The sequence below is a fragment of the Argiope bruennichi genome, chromosome 9 (genome assembly GCF_947563725.1).
Source record: "Argiope bruennichi chromosome 9, qqArgBrue1.1, whole genome shotgun sequence".
Classification (NCBI taxonomy): Eukaryota; Metazoa; Arthropoda; class Arachnida; order Araneae; family Araneidae; genus Argiope; species Argiope bruennichi.
The window spans coordinates 121,708,331-121,727,392 of record NC_079159.1 but is presented as its reverse complement, the minus strand read 5'-3'; the positions used below and the strand labels follow the sequence as shown (position 1 = coordinate 121,727,392).

Genomic DNA, 19,062 nt, shown 5'->3' with positions numbered 1-19,062 from the left:
TGTTTGAAATGAAAGCCGAACAGGAAGATAACGTTAAAAGAATAAGAAAGTAGAAAAATTCGTTAATGAAAGTTAACCTAGACGGGGTGAGCTAAATTTAGAAACTGCGAATACATTTTTTCGAATAATAAAAGAAATAAAACAGAAGCATGACTAAACAAAAGAGAAAAATATAAGTAATATTTGTGGAATGGAATCCACACGACCGATGTCTCGAGCATGCGCAGATGTTTTCTCATATTCAGAAGGAAAATGTTCGATAACGCAAGTTTCAATTCCAGCCAGTCTCATTCGAGTCGATCCTTCTATCGCTATCGAATATATTTTGAAGGCGTATTTTATATATGTTTTCGTGTTAATTGCAATTCACCATATTAACCCGGGAAGACGCGCGCTTCTGTTGTGACTCGAAAACGCGCATCGGGCTTCGCAGGCCCGGAAACGTTTTTCGTGAGAAAAACGGAAATAAAATTACATTGGCGTTACCGAAAATCTAAGTTTCACAAAAGCATACTACTGAAAATATAAAATAATGTTTTTCAGATAAATGCCACTTTCAAATTACACAATTACAACTAGTTTAAGTACAAAATATTTAAAATAGTTTAAAGGTTCTTTTCTCTTTAAAACTGAAAATTACAAAACATACATGAGACATAAATCATTACTAGTATTTATTAATAAAAATTATTTCTACATTAGTAAATTAAAATAAAACTTACATTTTAGACACATTTGCAACAAACAACGCTGCTATGTTCCCCGCATACATTTTTTTTATACGCGGAACAACACATTTAGGATTTTCTGTCCTTTGTACTGAGACATACATGGCATCTTTTTCTAGAAATTTTTTGCTTTTTTTGCGGGGGAGTATCACAATTTTCACTGCGGTTACAATTCAATTGGTCACGCAATTGACGGGGAAGAGTAGCCTGTATACTTCTTTCTTGAAGGTGGTCCTTCAATAATTCTAAAGAAAGATCTTTTATGAATAAACTTCTTTTCTTATACTGAACGGGTGGCGTATTTGATGACAGTAATATGATACGAGAATTTACAGTAGCAATATTCAGCATACTTAAAAATATGACCATAGGCCATCTTTTACTTATCCTGGCAGTAGAATATGTAGCTGACATTTCATCCACTACATCAACTGCGCCCTTTGTAAGGTTATAAAATGTTATAATCTCTGGTTTCTTTGCTTCTCCTGTAGAAGCGTCAATGGGGTCAATTCATGTGACGTAAAAGTCACATGTCATGTACCTCTTGCGCATGGCATTTAAGTTTCATCCGCGCCGCTCTCGTCGATCAGTCTGCCATTAACGTTCTCCGCCAAGTATGAAGCGGATTTTTTGTTTACATTTGAAGTTATAATTTTTGAGTCATTTTGTTTCCTCTTATTATGTGTTAACAGAGGAAATACTGGTGTGCTGATAGATGCATGCTTTAATGCGAAATACAAGAGTGACTGTCATGATAAAATGTTTTTTTTATTTTAATTTCAACAAACCTGACTTGGGTTGATAGCTTTGGTATAGATTTTTTCAAGCCTTCAAAGTCAATGATATGCTCCGATCATTTTGAAGAATTCCTTCAGTTTGTGTCCATTTATTAAATATAGCTGTTCCAGTAATTTGTTAGAAAAACTCTTCGAAGAAAAAGAAATCGGTAAGCGATTTGCCACCAAAAACAATCAAACAAAATCATGAGTGCATTTCTAATTTACTTCATTCACATTTGATGAAATTTCTGATAATTTTGAATATGCTTAGAAGGTTTTAAAATGTTTACATGAGTATTACATTGCATTTTTTTACAAAATCTTATCTAAATTTAATTAACGTAAGTAAACAAACTCCTATTGCAAAAATAACAACTGCTATAATGCTAAACTTAGGTGGAAGTGAATATTACTAGCTTTCTAATTACATTTGCAGATTTGTGATGGATTCAAAGTGAATTTATATCAAACATCTTTTCTATTGTTCAAAATGAAATGTCAATAGTTTATTGTATTTAAACTGAAATTGACTGTTATCATAATATCCTGTTATAACACTGTGCACCTCAGTGATTTCTGTTTTAATAAATAAAGGTCTTTTCATTGAAAATCAATTTCCATATCAGCATTTATTATATAATTTTTATTCCCAACTTCATTGCTACATGCATGTTTCACTTTTTTTTCTATTTCTTTAACATATCAATTTTGAATTATAAAATTCTGTGAAAGCATAAAAGTGTTTCTTTCAACTCCTCTTTATATCCTATTTAACTTCTCTCTCTCTATATATGTATATATATCATGACCTTATTGTTGTTTATTAAATTTACTCTATTATATGTTTTTGTTTTATTTTATGATATTCATTCAATTTAATTTTTATCAATGTAACTTAAGCATTTAAAAAATTTCATAAATGTAAGTATACAGTAAAACATACTGTATAAACATACTGTTAAACATACAGCAGTATTTAAAAACAGTATACTGCTTTAAAAGTATACTGTTCAACATTATGTTTTTATTAGTGATAAAAAAAACTGTTCTTTAGTATCTAGGATGTTTCTGTTGAAAAAAATTGATTTCATCATTTACATTGACATTCTTGTCATACTGTGTTTATATTATTTCTAAGTGTCTAGAAAAATAAATGTTGATAAATAGTTAATAGTTTTTTTTTTAGTTTTTTGTATTAGTGAGTACATTGAAACATACATTGGATCATATTTTTTCAAATAATTATCACATATATTTTATATCTCTCTCTCTCTCTTTATATATATATATATATTTGTAATGTGTAAATAAAAATTATGAAAGCTTGATTTTGTTTGTTTTCCTTTAATGATTTCTACAAATTAAAATGAAATTATTTATTCATAAGTTGCATAGATTTAAAAAAAGGTATCCATACCTTTTATATTTCCTAATTTGAAATTGTAAACATAATTTATTCAATATATACTAATTTGAGTTTCATGTTCTTTCTTTTAAGCAAACTGAAAACATCAAGTAACTAACTCTCAATATTTATAAAAGTAATTACATAAGAAAAAAAAATACAATAATTTCATTAGTAAGCTTTAAAATATTAACTTATCTAAGAGTAATAATTATTTTTAAAAAGAACTAACTGGGGGAACTATATTCATAAAATTCAACATTCAATACTATTTAAATAATATGTAAAAAAGAACATATGTAATTTTTCAAAAACACTGCCATAGTCATTTGTCAAAATGTATCCTTCGGATGAAAAAATGGGGGTGGGGGGATATGGGAAAGGAAAGAATAAAGCGGCACCAGACGAATTAAAAAGCGATGTTAGTTAATTTTGCATAAACAATAATTCTATTGAAAATATTAATTAAAATTTTAATATAAGAAATAAAAATATATAACTAAGAAAATTTGGAGAAAATAATTCAAAATAATATCTTTAAAAAAAATCAGAAGTTTTTAATAATTGATCGGCTAGCTTAATATTTACTAAACAATGTCAACAACAATGTAAACAGTGTCAACGTTATCGGCAGACATCACGACATGCGCAGAACGGTTGAAAATTGAACAGAAACGGTTTGTTTGGTACCTGACACGTGACCGTGAATTGACCCCATTCTTTATTTACAGCTTTATTACATAAAAACCACTCTTTCTCATCTAGGTTAAATGAATAATGCTATTTATTGCACGAAATTTAAACAAGAATAGTTCCTCGAACAAATTTGGAGAAAACGCCTTCACAAGAACAGCTAACAGGCGGTTGGCGTCTCAGGCTATTGCAGGGTTAGCTCTAGGAATCCACCGAATTTCCTTCGGGTTGAATTTTTCTCAGAAGTCCACTTCATATCAAGCTCCTCTCTTCTTCCGAAAAATCTCACCTTTTATATCTTTCTCTCAGACTCCACCTTTCCTGTCCACTCCCTGTAACCCAATCACCGTTCAGAACAACCTGAATCGTCTCTGGTCGCCCGTGGGAAATGTCCATTGATGATCCACCCTCCACAATGGAAAAAAGAAGGACATCTGGACATCTGGAGTGTTTGACACTCTCGCCTTTCGAAGACACGATTTATTTCCCTGGGAAGCGCACGTGTGGTTCCTTATCTGGATTAGCACTAATTGGCCAGACGACCGTACTTAAAAGGAGGGTCTTCCATTTGGCAATCTGGAGGCACTTAACACTGTGGGAGTTTCGTTGATGAATAATGGCCCGGAATGTAAATTATCGAGTGTGGGAAAAAGGAATGTCACAGTGGTCACCCAGGGAAGAAGCTGAATCATTACAATATGCTTTTGCTCTGAGTCACCTACTTCTAGAGACTATAGGGATAGATATATTCTCACTGCATAAATTATTATTTCTCGATTAATTGCATAATCCATCAATTAAAGCGAACAAATTTGTACAAGTTATTTTAGGATGTAAAAATGGCTTCATAGTTTTGAAACGTGGTCAGATGACAAGAGTGATGCCTGAACTAAAATTTTCCCCTCTGCTTTTTTTTTTTTTTTTTTTTTTGCATTATACCAGCGCGGCGAGGCATTGGATTTAACGTACAACAGACCACTTATATGGCGCTTCTTAACAGGAATCAGTTTTCAAATCTAGAAGAATCTAGAATCCCGGCCTAGAAGTAAAATCTTAACATCAGGTTACCATGGTCAACCATAATTGCAACCATAATTGCCATAACGCCAACCGCCTGTTAGCTGTTCTTGTGAAGGCGTTTTCTCCAAATTTGTTCGAGGAACTATTCTTGTTTAAATTTCGTGCAATAAATAGCATTATTCATTTAACCTAGATGAGAAAGAGTGGTTTTTATGTAATAAAGCTGTAAATAAAGAATGGGGTCAATTCACGGTCACGTGTCAGGTACCAAACAAACCGTTTCTGTTCAATTTTCAACCGTTCTGCGCATGTCGTGATGTCTGCCGATAACGTTGACACTGTTTACATTGTTGTTGACATTGTTTAGTAAATATTAAGCTAGCCGATCAATTATTAAAAACTTCTGATTTTTTTTAAAGATATTATTTTGAATTATTTTCTCCAAATTTTCTTAGTTATATATTTTTATTTCTTATATTAAAATTTTAATTAATATTTTCAATAGAATTATTGTTTATGCAAAATTAACTAACATCGCTTTTTAATTCGTCTGGTGCCGCTTTATTCTTTCCTTTCCCATATCCCCCCACCCCCATTTTTTCATCCGAAGGATACATTTTGACAAATGACTATGGCAGTGTTTTTGAAAAATTACATATGTTCTTTTTTACATATTATTTAAATAGTATTGAATGTTGAATTTTATGAATATAGTTCCCCCAGTTAGTTCTTTTTAAAAATAATTATTACTCTTAGATAAGTTAATATTTTAAAGCTTACTAATGAAATTATTGTATTTTTTTTTCTTATGTAATTACTTTTATAAATATTGAGAGTTAGTTACTTGATGTTTTCAGTTTGCTTAAAAGAAAGAACATGAAACTCAAATTAGTATATATTGAATAAATTATGTTTACAATTTCAAATTAGGAAATATAAAAGGTATGGATACCTTTTTTTAAATCTATGCAACTTATGAATAAATAATTTCATTTTAATTTGTAGAAATCATTAAAGGAAAACAAACAAAATCAAGCTTTCATAATTTTTATTTACACATTACAAATATATATATATATATAAAGAGAGAGAGAGAGATATAAAATATATGTGATAATTATTTGAAAAAATATGATCCAATGTATGTTTCAATGTACTCACTAATACAAAAAACTAAAAAAAAAACTATTAACTATTTATCAACATTTATTTTTCTAGACACTTAGAAATAATATAAACACAGTATGACAAGAATGTCAATGTAAATGATGAAATCAATTTTTTTCAACAGAAACATCCTAGATACTAAAGAACAGTTTTTTTTATCACTAATAAAAACATAATGTTGAACAGTATACTTTTAAAGCAGTATACTGTTTTAAAATACTGCTGTATGTTTAACAGTATGTTTATATAGTATGTTTTACTGTATACTTACATTTATGAAATTTTTTTAAATGCTAAAGTTACATTGATAAAAATTAAATTGAATGAATATCATAAAGAAAACAAAAACATATAATAGAGTAAATTTAATAAACAACAATAAGGTCATGATATATATACATATATATAGAGAGAGAAGTTAAATAGGATATAAAGAGGAGTTGAAAGAAACACTTTTATGCTTTCACAGAATTTTATAATTCAAAATTGATATGTTAAAGAAATAGAAAAAAAAGTGAAACATGCATGTAGCAATGAAGTTGGGAATAAAAATTATATAATAAATGCTGATATGGAAATTGATTTTCAATGAAAAGACCTTTATTTATTAAAACAGAAATCACTGAGGTGCACAGTGTTATAACAGGATATTATGATAACAGTCAATTTCAGTTTAAATACAATAAACTATTGACATTTCATTTTGAACAATAGAAAAGATGTTTGATATAAATTCACTTTGAATCCATCACAAATCTGCAAATGTAATTAGAAAGCTAGTAATATTCACTTCCACCTAAGTTTAGCATTATAGCAGTTGTTATTTTTGCAATAGGAGTTTGTTTACTTACGTTAATTAAATTTAGATAAGATTTTGTAAAAAAATGCAATGTAATACTCATGTAAACATTTTAAAACCTTCTAAGCATATTCAAAATTATCAGAAATTTCATCAAATGTGAATGAAGTAAATTAGAAATGCACTCATGATTTTGTTTGATTGTTTTTGGTGGCAAATCGCTTACCGATTTCTTTTTCTTCGAAGAGTTTTTCTAACAAATTACTGGAACAGCTATATTTAATAAATGGACACAAACTGAAGGAATTCTTCAAAACGATCGGAGCATATCATTGACTTCGAAGGCTTGAAAAAATCTATACCAAAGCTATCAACCCAAGTCAGGTTTGTTGAAATTAAAATAAAAAAAAACATTTTATCATGACAGTCACTCTTGTATTTCGCATTAAAGCATGCATCTATCAGCACACCAGTATTTCCTCTGTTAACACATAATAAGAGGAAACAAAATGACTCAAAAATTATAACTTCAAATGTAAACAAAAAATCCGCTTCATACTTGGCGGAGAACGTTAATGGCAGACTGATCGACGAGAGCGGCGCGGATGAAACTTAAATGCCATGCGCAAGAGGTACATGACATGTGACTTTTACGTCACATGAATTGACCCCATTGGTTGTTAACAGTGAGTCTAAAATAGGAACTGGAGTTTCGTATACTTATTGCTAAATACAATGGACTAATCGCCCCCCCCCAAAAAAAATCGCGTAGGATCACACGATAGATTCTCTAAAAAAGCTAGATTTAAGCCAAGGATCCATATTTCGTAACCATAAATTGCCAATATGTCATGCAAGGCCGTAGCAAAGATTCTTGATTTACTCGATGTCTACCATTTTATACGGGGGTGGCAGGAGAATAATACATTCATATAGAGTGAAATATTCCAGAAAGTTTCGAGGAGAGGACTTCGGCTGTTGAACTTTGCTTTTACCATTCGCATGTTTTGCTTTTACCCTTTGTTTGCATTTATATGGCCAAATACGGTCCTTTCATCAATAAATCACACAAACGATAAAAAAGAAACATTGATGGATTCCTATTCATGAGTTTTATTGGTACTGGATTGGACACGTGATAAAGATAGGGAAACATACTTAAAGGAGAAAGAAAGGGTCACAGACGTAATAAAGATCTGATTCAAAGGACGTAATCGAAGCGTCACTATCTTCTTCTTCATCTATCTTCATGTTGGCGTTTGAATTATATCTGTCCATCAGTAGAATTCATCACTGGCTTTATTATTATTTGATATTTCGCATAGAACAATTATTCATCATCCTTAACACTATGAATGTTGAGTCCTGGTGTATTTTGATTTCAATGGATTTTAAATATTAATAAAAAAAATTATTTCATTAGAAAAACAAACACTGTTGTATAATGTTGGCGAAAGATCATAAATATAGGAAATGTATAGTGATATGGAAAAACTTATCTTTCATTCGAATTTTATTTGCTTTCAAGAAATATGAGCTTACTTCTCGAAGGAAGAAAGATTCCATTAAAGCGCCCTCTAAAGGACAGGTTTATTACTGTGTGATAGAGTAGCAGATGGTTCGTATGATTCGTGTAATAAAGTATTAAATCAAATCCTTTTTTCTTTTCTAGTTCTGTTTCTGAATCAGATGTTAACGGAGATTTCTGACGGAAGTATTTAAAGTTAGATGAAATTTTGGACGTCATAAAACGTGCTGTTCTTTTGACACTTGAAGATTTTTCTGTATTGTGCAAGTATGTAATAATTTTTTAATGTCTATATAACACGCAAAAGCGTTTTTTCGCTATTTTTCTCGATATTGAAACTGCTGTTTCTATGGCGATTAATATAACTGAGCGTGTATAATGTCACTACTGGATATATGGCGCTTTTTGTATATCTACTTGTCCCCATTTAAAATTTCTATTAAGTGGAAACAAAACGGATAATAGGTTAACAAAAGGTGTGTTAATATTTCGATATAGCTCGGATTACAATGGCCATATACAATGGCTATCACAGTTCGCAAAGAAATTGAATATTACGGATCCTAATCTATTAAATAAAATAAAGCACCTCTACTGCTTGAAAAAAAAAGTGCAATTCCCCAAAATCGTATTCTTTATTTTTTATTTATTTATGCGTATTATATTTCCACGTTTTATTTTATTGTATCGTGCTTTAAACAAAAAAAAAAAAAAAAAAAAAAAAATTCTCTGACGAACCTTTAAATTGTTTACGTCATTAAAAACAATTTCAAAAATATTTTAATTATTTTTCTTTCTCTCTTTTTAATCTGAATAGGAACGTAGACTTATTACTAGCAATGAATAAATACAAAGATATTTGAAGTTATGCAGCTTTAAAAAACTGGTTCGAAAACGTCGTATTGTATTAGAAAATCCTGCCTGATCTTTAAATTAGCAATCATAAAATCAGCATTTGAATATTTTCAGAAGGAATAATTTAATTCTATATATGCACAAATATACGTTGCAGACATTTCGGGGTTTTTTTAATTATTATTTATTTATTAATTTTTTTAGTTTTAAAGATTTTTAGTTTGTTTGTTTCTGACTAACGGAATATTTTCGTCACATTTCGTACGGTTAAACATACATTGCAAACATTTCAGAATTGTAATCAGTCGAATGTATTTATTCTGTTTTTAATAAGTAGCACATACTAATTAAAATTTAAATATTTCTTAATTCTAGTTGTACTTCTAAATTGATAACACAGAAAATTTAATTTTCAATTTCTATTGACAAACATTCCACCTAAGCAATAAGTTTTCTTAGTGAAATTGTATTTGAAAAGCTACTTATTTTAAGAATAAATATATAGCTCTTGATTGCATCTTGTGTAAGTTTTGAATTTTAATTAAGAATTTATTACAAATTTAACACGTACCATTATATCAAAACTATTTTATAAATTGCTTATTCTCTAAGAAAGCCAATATTAAGAACTATACATATATTTAAATAATCTTGTGAATTCCTAAAAAAAAAAAAAAAATTTCTTCATAGAAAATGCTTTATAATATTTATATCATATGAATGTGGGTGACTTAGGAGTTGGAATATATTTTATGGTGAGCCATGAAAAACGTTAATAAATTATTTAAAAGTTATTCTGTTTGCTATTTAATGAACTTTAGTAACTTTTATGTATTTTGCCTAGTCATTTCTATTTAAAATATTTTTTTAATGATTAAATTGCTTTAAGTTTTGTGTATTATAGGTTTTGTAACATCTTCTTAGTTTTTGCATGTTTGTTCATGAACTTCAGAATGCACAGGTTTTCATAGTTATTGTAAATTCCTTGAATTTTATCTTAATTTATGGTTCTGGGAAAAGTCCTTAATTTTTCGTAGGATATTTCAAAAATGGGTTTAATGTACATGTATATATTTTGACAGAGAAGGGAAAATCAGTCTAAGAAAATTCTATTAACAGAAAATATGTCTTGGCATAAAAATACTGAATTCTTTTTTTTTTTTTTTTTTTCTTTGTCACTGTACTTTTGAGGAAGAGGACAAGGAAAACAAGTAAGTTTACTGTTACATTTAAAGGAATCTTCAACAGACTAAGAAACTGGATATAATATTCCACATTTATTGAGTCTTAATGATGTTTAGATGTGCAATTAATTTATCTTTGGTGTGTGTAGATAGTTGCTATAATTCTTACAAGTAGGTTTCGAGCATTTTACAAAATGTTTTTAGAAGGCAAGAATACCCAAACATTTTTCTGTGGGCTTCAACTTTCATAGACCATTACATAAACAAATATATTTTACAAGACTTTCATAATTCTATGGGAAAGGCTGGAGTTGAGAAAGGTTTCATTTATCAAAATGGATAGATTGATTATAAGTAACATTAGCTAATTGGGAAACAGTTTCAGAAAGATATATTTGAGATCTGACAAACATAATTGTGAGGACTTTATGTATACTCCTTCAACTATAGTTATAAGTACTATGAATATGTATTTGTTCTATTAAGGAGTAGATAATAAATCTACTCTAAATCCGAGAATGGCCCAACAATCCTATTCTTTTTATTAACAAGTTAAAAGTCGGCACAAGAAAGATGTAGATAATTTTAAATAGAATTTAACAATCTTTTTTTTTTTTTAATGATATGGCTTGCAATTTAGTAGAATTAATGGAATAAGTAGGTAAGATTTAAGTTTTTATCAATATATTTAGCTGGTCAAAAGTTTTATTAATTATAAGAGGTAATTTAGATTTTGATACTATTTTATATTTAGATAATATTTCAGTGGGGATTTATCTTAAGTAAAAAAGTTGAAAACTGTTAAAGAAGAAACCTACTTCTGTATGAATTGCATGCCATTAGCGAATAACATGACATCTTTGGTGATTAATTATTAACATGCAGTTAATGCACAAGTTGTAATGTATGTTTCTTTGGGAAATATTTAGTTTTGGATGAATTGAAAAAATGTGCCTGAATCAAGAATTTTCTAAATATAGAGGAACATAGATTATGTGCTAAAAATTAGCTATGTTATTAGCTAGATTATGTGCTATATTGAAGGTATGGACAAGAGATTACATTTTTGATATGATGAAAGGAATAAGAAAAGAAATTGCATTACTGAATAACTATGTAATTTAAAGGTTAAAAAAAAGTGAAGAATTAAACAGATGGTTTTATCTTATAGAAATCTAGAAACTAGTTGAAAAGCAGAATATATTTTCTGTGCATAACAGTATCAAAGTTATAAATAGTTTTTTAATAATTGAAGTTCTAATAACAATCTTTTATTAATATGATTTCTGTTCATGCGAATATTGCTTAACACCAAACTTGGCAATCTTAAAATTACAGCAACCCTTTTACCCGCCCTTCCGGTCAAGTCTTTCATGGGTTCTTTAGAACGTTGACCCGCATCGGCTCCCCAGCCCCCGCGGAAGCTGTAAACAACTTCAGTTTATAAGGCTTAACAAAGCCAACTGCAATGCAATACCGCAATCAGCCATGTATTATATGAACTACTCGCCACAAAAGGAGTGTATATAGTGTAAATAAAGAAGTTTAAGTAAAAGTACAGTCCACTGCTCACCTCGAATCACCAATTTGCTTCAGCTTTATTTAAATGTAAATAAAGGTTTATGATTTTTATCTGTTTCTTGAATTTTTCTCCTTCATTCTGTATAACAATTAATTAAAAGTAAGGTTCAAGATTCTTGTGGGATTAACATTATTTGAACTTTGTTTCAATTAAAATGTGAATATTTAAAATGAGAACCTATTAATATATGCGAAATTAGTAATAGCAATGCTGTGGCTAATGGTAAGAGCTTGCATTATGACTTGAAAACTTACTAATGATCTATAAGTTTTAATTTATTAATTGCAAGATGAGGGGAAATAGGTGTCCATAATGTTTTTCTCTTAACAATTTGTAAGTACTAAGCAAGAAAATAATTATATAGTTGAATGTTAATATCAAAATTGATTTAAATTTATTCTAAATTATTAGATTTTTCTAAAATTTACAATTTTGTGGTATTTCAATTCTTCATCAAAGGTTTCGATTCTTCTGCCCCCCTCTCCTTCAAAGTGGTCGTTTGACCTCTAGAAAATGAATGTAGGAAATTTTATAAAGTTATTCATATTGGAATCACAAACTTGTTATTTTTTTAAGTTTTAAAAGAAAATATCCTCGAGATACCATGCGCTTAAATACAGCTCATTTTATGTATTCTCGTTTAAGTACAGTCTTGTTTAAGTACGTCAAGTCTCGTTTAACTACAGTGCACCGACTTGTCATAACCATGTGGCAAAATAACGATAATTCGGATTCGATCTAATTTTTCTGTTAAATGGCATTTGTCTTCATTAACTGTGATGGTGCAATGAGCATATTGCATCTAACTGAAACTCTGGGTTCTTTTGTATTATGCGTTCCTCATTAACAATGACAAAACTATGTATTTTTACAGTATGTTAAAAATGTCGATTCGGGATAGGGCACATATGAAGGAAATACTGACGAAATTATCAAATATGTCTGAAGATAGAAAGAAAAGATTTAGAAAAAAAAAGAGAAAATCTAGAAGTTGTTTTACTGTAAGCGAAAAATTCTCATGAATCTCTTAATTTTTTTATAGCAGTTTTATTTCTATGAAAGAAATATGTTCAAGTTTCAATCTAAATAGTCACTTATTCAGTAACTGCTTAAAGAACATAAACAGTAATTTGTTAATTCTTTATCTTGTTGCATGAAACAGGAATTGTTAGCGAGTGAAAATTCAAAAGAGCATGGAAGAATTGAAGTAATGAATAATGGGACTTAATTTAAAATGTTATAGGTGCAGGAACTCAATTATATTAAATGATTTTAGTAATTTTATAAATGGAGAAATTCATTATGAAGTTAGGAAAAAAATCCTACAGAAACTGTGCTGATTGTTCGCAAAAGAAAATTGTCTGGCATGTCCTTAACTAAAGTGCATCTCATTGAGTAATCCAGTTACTAGAGAGAAAGAGATTACATTAAAGAAACTATTGTTCTATACAGGTCAATGGGAAAGATTTCTATAGTCATATTCCTATAGATATTTGTTTGTCGAAATTATTCACTATGGGAAAAATGTATTAATTTCAGCAAGATGATGGAAGCTATAAGTTGTTTTCCTCTTTACTGGGTTGATGGTGTATTCAACATAATGCCGAACCATATAGATAAAGGAATAATAAAACATTCTTCAATTCAGATTATAAAATATAAAGTAAGAAAAGAACAAAATTTTGAATATTAAAAAAAAACAAAAAACTATGATATTGATTGTTACTTGTGTAAAAATTTAAAATCAAGAGAATGTTACAAGAAATGTTAATGAAGGAACTTCTTAAGTAAGAAAAAATAATAGAGGGAAAATACCCCTTCTCTCATTAAAAAAGCATTTTTGTAAGTAGAAGGGAGGGGAAACCAGCCAATTGAAGTATAAAAAAAAATTAAAAATATAAATTTTATTTGAACACAATATTTTCTTAGTGAATTATATCGTTCTTTTAGTTTTTTGTTAAAACCGCGTCTGTTAAATTTTGTTAAAACAAATGTTTTATTCGTTTAATTTTCTTTTAAATAATAATTTAAAATTCTTATAATATTTCAAGTACTTTTTATAAAAATATTTTTTAATTTCAATTATTCAAACATGTTAAGAGTTCCCACAGTCCTAAATTTTATTTTGATTGTCTCGAGGTCCCAGAAAACTACTGGATTTATCAATAGGTTCTTGGAATTGTTTTGAAAAATAAGTGAAATATACATCTACAATTTTTTAAGAGAGAAGAGAAAACCATTTTGTGCCTTGGCTTTCCATTGATTGTGTGAATAAGTTTCTGAAGTAAATACCGGTATTAATTTGTATGAAATTAGTATTTAATAGTGGCTGAAAATAATGGGCTTGCATTATGATCTCGATGCCAATTTTGATTTGCAAGTTGAGGTTTATTATTTGAAAAATGAGTATATTGGGTGATGTTAGTGCTTTTCATTTAAGCATCTAGATATAGTTAGCAAAATAATAATGGTGCATTTGAGTATTATTGTAAAATATTTCATTTAAGATTATCATTTACATTTTTATATCTAAAATATGTATTTCCATGTCCCTTAAAATTTAAGAAAGTCCTTGAATTATTCTACTTAACTAAGAATTAAAATCTTGATTTGCTTCTTAGTATTATTCATGATTCATTATTTATGAAGTTCAGCTTTTGTGATTTTTATTGGAGAACATGCAAGAAAGTTTCAAGAAGACTATTCCCTTAGTTTCATTTCTTATTTATATCTTAGTGTTAATTAGCTATTAACTTCAAAGTATAATGAATTAATAATTATTTTTGCATGTTTAGAAAGAATTTATTTTCCAATATTCTTTATATATATATATATATATATATATATATATATAATTAGGTTTTTAATAATTCTTTAATAAAGATCATCAAATTTAATGCATGCTTTATCCAAAACAGTCTCTTTTTTTAAACTTAATTTTAATGTAGCTAATTTTTAATTTGAATTTTAGAGCATGCCTAATATAAAGCTACAGAGCTCTGATGGAGAGATTTTCGAGGTGGATGTGGAGATAGCAAAAGCGTCTGTCACTATCAAAACTATGCTGGAGGACCTTGGCATGGATGATGATGAGCAAGAAGTTGTACCACTTCCTAATGTTAACTCCTCCATCCTTAAGAAGGTGATTCAGTGGGCCACTTATCATATTGATGACCCCCCACCACCTGAGGATGACGATTCCAAAGAGAAAAGAACCGATGATATAAGTTCATGGGATGCTGATTTCTTGAAAGTTGACCAGGGGACTTTGTTTGAGCTGATTTTGGCTGCTAATTATTTGGATATAAAAGGTCTCCTGGATGTGACTTGCAAGACAGTCGCAAACATGATCAAAGGCAAAACACCTGAAGAGATCCGCAAAACATTCAACATCAAGAATGACTTTACCCCTGCTGAGGAGGAACAAGTACGTAAAGAGAATGAGTGGTGTGAAGAAAAATAGTGTAGACACATTTTGAACTGATAAATTATTACCCCAGGATGATCTACAATTCTTCAGTGTGATAATGACAATGAGCAATATATCTGCTTTGACTTTTATCTTAATGAGCAACTAACATCTGGATTGTTAACTTGATAACAGCAGATGTCTATATTGGATTGGTAATGAATGAAATTTGTATGGTTGTATTGATGAATGTTATCTTGTAATTGTAAACTAAATAGAATTTATAAAAAGTATGGAAATATAGTTACCTGTTTTTATACAAACTGTTAGTGAAGGTCTTTTTAATTTACTTATTAGTTTTTCTAGTGACAGAAAATAGATACAATATTATTAACTTACAAAATGTCATTGCTTAATGCTACCTGGCTAGAGTTTAAAATTATTATTTACACAAAATTAATAATTTTTTATGTACCTAAAATATAATTGTAGGTTTAGAAAAGAATTCAACTTATTAAAATTGTTGGAGCTGATAAAAATAAAATGAATCCGATATTTATACAGCTTTGCATTTTATATTTGAATTCCAAACCAACTCTCTAATTGTTGTAACCTAACTCTCTGATTCAAAATTCTTAATGCTCTAATTTGTTACACATTTTAATGACTGATATTCCAGTTGTAAGGATAAGCAATGATTTAAGAAATTGAACGTGTGAAAAATTAGAAGGCAATTTGTATTGAATCAAATTTCTCCCATATATTAAATTTATAGCTATACAGTAGACTCCCGATTATCCGCGTCTGCCGCACAAAGTTTTTTTTTTGACTAATTTTTTCAAAGGTGCAGTTTTACAGTTATGCTTTTGTAATTGCATAATACATTACAGTATTAAAACAGTACATATGTATTAATTTTTCTGTGTATCCTTGACGCCTCTCGTAAATACAAAGCACTTTTCTGTTTTCCTTAACAAAATGCATTTTAGGTTAGTTTTGAGTGATATACTAAAATATTAAGCGTTAGTTAAACATTTACTGCTGTTTATTTTACCTTTTATTGTACATAAAACGATTTTTCAAAGTTGGAATGACTGTTTTCTCTTTTGCTACACCCGTTTTTAGCTTTTTTCGGATTATCCGCGATTTTTGTTATCCGCGGCGGCCGCGCCACCCAATTCCGCGGATAATCGGGAGTGTACTGTACTTACTTTATATAAATATTTATAAAAAAAATAATTTTAATAATTGATTTAATAAACATGTATTAGATACAATATACTATGGTATGAATCTGATTGGTTAGAAAATGCTACTAATGCTTTTAGAATAAGATAGTAACTTTTTTTTTTCTCCCCCCAATGTTGAAAAATGGGAAACAACTTTCTTGTACTTGAATTTATTTAAGGATTCTATTATTCAAAATAAGGCCTGGCTTGTTGCCTAAAACTTTTTCTAATGCAAATGTTGGATATAAATAGAAACTGTTTTGTAAACTAGGTAACTAATTATAGCTTTAACACAGTTAAGTTTTTCATTGATATTTCATTAGAATTTATTTTAAAGTTTTATTCAAATTTTGCTTAACTTTAACAGAATATTTAAATAAATGTTTTTGTACTGTTCAGTAATTGAAATTCTTAATCCTAACAAACTGTTTGATTGATTTGAAAGACTTGAAAACATTTTATAGTTTGCTAGTTTAATATCTGCTTATAAGTAATCAATGTTGATTTTATTTAGTGATATTAAATGCTTTCTTTGTGTCACTCTAGAATTGGCGAGATGCAAATGCTGAAAGCATGAAATCTGTTCAGTTTAAGCATTTAGTTTGAAATAAGTAGTTACTTTATCTGTTTTTTAAACCATTGCCAATGAATTTCTAAATTTTTACCATGTTCACCAGGGGTGTTTGTGGGACCCCAAAAAATCCCCTGAAACTTTTACGGACTTACTACCGACATTTTGGAGTTTCGAGAAGGGGGGGGGGAGAAATGAAAAATTACGATTATGAAGTATTGAATGACCTAATTATAAAAGTTCAATGAATTACTTTTTTTGCAAAATTAAGACCTTTGAACCCAGGTCACGTGATCGCACATCTGGTCGAACGAAGTCTCTCCCTTTTTTTTTCTGCCGCGCCTACTTGCCGAAAAGAATCCAGAAGAGAATGTCCGAGAACCGGGGGAATGAGTCATAACTCGCAATAAGGAAAGAACAAAAAAGTTTTTTCCCCCTTTTCACTGCCTTTGGAGAAAGAAAGGAAAAGTTTTCACCACACACACTGACCTTGCGTTTTCTGCTTTCAAGGCAAACAAAATTACCCAGATCAAAATAAATAATTCATTATTATTCCTACTTCCTTTTGAACGACGATCCCCGGAATTTCCGGGTATCGAAATTCAAAATCCCCGGAATTCCGGGGTTTCCCCGGAGCACAAACACCCCTGGTTCACGTAAGGACATTCTAGATTTGAATGTTTCATATAACATTAAGTAGAGGACATTGACAGATGTCAATACTAGCATTGCATACAAAATAGTTCAGATACTGAATCTATGACTCAAACATCAAGCCAAATCTTCAAATTCACATAATGGAACTGAAAGTTAAGCATTTAATTGGACTAACTGTAAAAACTGTATTTTTAAGCTTTAAATAGGATTCATCATTTTGCATATTTCTTTCATAAATTATAATTTTTTTTTATGAAAAGTTTAAATAATTCTGCATTTTGGAATTGGATGAAAACAAAGGTAAAAATGATGATTTGAAGGTTATTACAGTTTTGCATGTAGAATCCGATTTTGAATTCCACAATAATACAAGACTTTTTTTTTTTTTTTTTTTTAAATTATAAGGGTTACAATACTAAGTTTTCAAAATTAAGGAATTTCCAATTTTAATGCTCATACGAAAAGTATATTTAACGGATTTGTTTGAAGAATGTCTTAAAAATGGTTTTAACTAAGTTTGGCATACTTACAAAATAATATTCATCAGATTATGAGCATGATTGTGACTTATCAGTTCATGGCTTAGAAGAATTGAGAATTTACTTTTTGTTAGGATCTTCAGACCCTCAAATCATATAGCAATAAAACCACAGATAAACTAGCATGGAACTTCCTTCATCATTTAAGTTATTCAATTCTTATACCCAGGATTACTGCACATAAATTCTGTTGGTTATTGGTGCATCACTATAAAGTAAACTTAAGACTACAGTTAATATGACATTTTGATTCCAGAATTAGTAGCAGGTTTAAGTAATTTGGTAAAAAGAATAGTGTCATAATTTAAATGAGCCAAAAATTTTCTTTGAGTTGACATTCTGAGATATGCATTATATATGGATCTGGCATTTTATTACTTTTAATAAATTTTTTAGCAATTTACTTTAATGAAAGCAGCTATTTTTATCTTTAAGAATATAAATATCAGATAGAACTTCAATTATCTAAGCTGATTCAAGATAAAATCGCATTGGATAATCAAAAAGTCTGTTAATAGTGAATAAATTTTAATTTGCAACTTTCCATTTGGCTAGGTTTATAAAAATATGAAATTATACAAAGGTCATACAGACTATCATTTATTAATATTTTAATCTTTTATTAAACTACTTGTGTGCATTTTTTAAAATTGGAAGTTGAATTAGAAAGTATTGCATTGAGTGATGTGTTATAACAGAATAGTGTCCTTCTCTATATCTTAGAAATAGGAGAAAACAGTAAACAAAAATAATGAGGTGGAGAGAAACATTTTCCATGAACTTTTTAATTCCCAAATTGTTTTAAAACCTAGATATCATTAACTTCATTTTGGTATTTTTAATACAACTAAGAAATACAATTTTGAAATTTTTTTTAGAATGGAAGGCTATATTTTAGAAAAATTAGGGAATTTTTT

At 29.1% G+C, this 19,062-nt stretch overlaps 1 protein-coding gene across 1 annotated transcript; it reads left to right on the top strand.

The window, feature by feature from the left end:
• The first annotated feature begins 8,189 nt into the window (after window positions 1–8,189).
• LOC129984631 (S-phase kinase-associated protein 1-like) lies at window positions 8,190–15,452 on the top strand. Its single transcript, XM_056094554.1, has 2 exons — window positions 8,190–8,386; window positions 14,712–15,452. The coding sequence occupies exon 2, from the start codon at window positions 14,715–14,717 to the stop codon at window positions 15,201–15,203; it is 489 nt and encodes a 162-aa protein (XP_055950529.1). The 5' UTR covers window positions 8,190–8,386; window positions 14,712–14,714; the 3' UTR covers window positions 15,204–15,452.
• Window positions 15,453–19,062: the final 3,610 nt, after the last annotated feature.